The 2,273-nt window shown below is 55.8% G+C and overlaps 1 protein-coding gene across 1 annotated transcript; it reads right to left on the minus strand.

Annotated features, from left to right (window-relative positions):
* Positions 1–6: 6 nt before the first annotated feature.
* Positions 7–2,173, minus strand: SETTUDRAFT_79497 (uncharacterized protein; the record flags this gene model as incomplete). Its single annotated transcript, XM_008028627.1, has 7 exons — positions 7–528; positions 593–928; positions 992–1,398; positions 1,452–1,624; positions 1,711–1,734; positions 1,828–1,898; positions 2,027–2,173. Coding segments are annotated over 7 exons (1,680 nt in total), but the record flags the coding sequence as incomplete, so codon positions are not given.
* Positions 2,174–2,273: the final 100 nt, after the last annotated feature.

The following is a 2,273-nucleotide window of genomic DNA, read 5'->3' on the forward strand; positions in this document are numbered from 1 at the left end:
CCCCAGCGGCTCCACCTCAACCACAGGCCCCGTATACGTCCTCTTTGCAAACACCCAGTAATACAACACACTGAACAGCGCCACGGCGCCCGTGACTACGCCCGCCCAGTTCATCCCCGCAACCCCTGGATTCGTCTGGATGGGCCAGAAGCTAAAGAAGATGATGACGAGCAGATAGCAAATGGCAATTGCATTGTTAGCAACGCCCAGAGCAGCATTGAGGCGCCAGGGTCCCCAGGATATCCTTGTCTCGGCGTCGGCGTGACGGTGGAAATGTTCGTGGTGGAGGCTGGGAAAGGGGGATGATGAGGATGATGAGGAGGAGGAGGATGCATCGAGGTCGCCGCGGATACGGCGCCAGAATAGGAGGCCGATGGCGAGCAGGTAGGATAGGTAGAAGCCTTCGAGGACGAGCGAGAGCGTGCCGTTGAAGGCGGCGCTGCTGCCGATGTTGATGAGAGCCAGGAGTGCCGCGAAGAGGGTTACGGCTAGGATGGACATGACGGGGATGGTGCTGCGTTTGTCGATCTGCGGGGGTTTGTGAGCTATCCTTGTGCTTTTTAGGTTTGGACTCGAGTGATAAAGAACATACCATGCTGAGGGCCCGCGAAAAAGGAAGACCCCGATCGCGTGCAAACGACCATGTCATGCGCGAGGCAGCAGCAAGACAGCCCATTGCGCTGCAGAACTCGAGCAACACGATGATGGCAACCATGACGGTGGCACCCGCTTTCGAGCCAACCGCTTGGTGGAATATGCGCAGAAAAGGAGCTGTTTGAGCGCTTTCATCAGACAGCAACTGCGAGATATCCTGGGCGCTGAAGAGCACGGCGAAGAGCATGCCGAGGGCCAGCGTGCCGTTTATAACGAGGCTGAGCAGCATGGAGCGAGGGACATCGGTGCTTGCGTTTTTGACTTCCTCGGACATCTACAGCTCGTTAGCTATGCAAGAGCGCGAGTAAATAGCTGGGAGCGGAGTGGGAGTATATACATGCACCACGGAATCAGTGCCTACAAAGGCCAACGCGTTACCCTGGAGTCCGACGAAGAACGCCAGCGCCTGCGTGCTCCAGCGGCCTTTATTGTGGAACGTGCGGAAGATGTCGCGCGCTGAGTTGTGCGTAGGCGTCAGGTACACCATGGGCACGAGGATGCCGAAGAAACCCAGCATGTGGACGATGAGCACGACGACTTCGATGGTGGGCAGCGCACCGCTTATAAAGACGTTGATGACGACGCAGAGGACGAGCAGCGCCCACAGCAGCATGGTGCCGTGCCAGCCTTCGCGCGTATACGATGCGTTTGCGTCGTTGAGGCTGACGAGCTGCAGGATGAGGTCTGCGACGAAATAGCACACTGATGTGAGAGCGGCGATCCAGCCGATGACGGTGAGCCAGCCTGTGAACGTTAGAAAGGGGGCGAATTTTTGGATACAAGAGCATGAAGCATACCTGTGACATAGCTAAAGAACTTCTTGCTCGACCGCGGTGCAAGCAGCGATACCCAGTGGTACTGGCCGCCTGCCGTGGGCACCGCACTCGCGAGCTCCCCGATACAAATGAAGACGGAGAAATTGCCGAGCCAGATCAGTATGAAGCCGTAGATGAGGCCTGCGGGGCCGCCGCTGCACGACTTATTATTAACCACACTCTCATCCGCATATCAATGTACCATGGGGCGGGGCGAAGGAGAAAATACGTCGTCGCTTACTTTGTGAAGCCGATGGAGAAAACACTGTTCTGGCACGTCAGTAGGTATAATAAGCCTTTCTTTCTTCGCATAAGTAAGTAAAAAAAAGACAGGAGGAAATGGGTCATTGTTACTAACACGAGTAGCGTTTCCCACGTACACATCAACCCGCACGACAGCCCGGTCATGGACACCAAGCCAAAGCGACGCTGTCACGCATATCAGAAACCCTGAACCACATTGACATGTTTGTCCTCTACGCGGGGCTCAAAAAAAAAGTCCCCTCTCCTCTCCACGTGTGGACAAACGCAGAACTGTAAGTCCGCCCAAAACTTACCTTTAGCACCTGCTCCTTTCCCACTCGCGCCAATTCATACCGGTCGCGGTCAAAGTCGTGCCCTTTTGTCTCGGCAACTACCAGCCGTCTGTCGCGCGCACGCAGAATGTCATTGTCGAGGTTCTGGAGTCCGATGCGTTTTTCCATGGCAGAGCTTTGTAGTGCTTTTCTCGTGGTCGTCTTTCTGGACGCAGAAAGGTGGATGGGGGGGGGGGGAGAGATAGAAGCTATGCAATGGAGGAAACCG

The sequence above is a fragment of the Exserohilum turcica genome, assembly GCF_000359705.1.
Source record: "Exserohilum turcica Et28A unplaced genomic scaffold SETTUscaffold_285, whole genome shotgun sequence".
Lineage (NCBI taxonomy): Eukaryota > Fungi > Ascomycota > Dothideomycetes > Pleosporales > Pleosporaceae > Exserohilum > Exserohilum turcicum.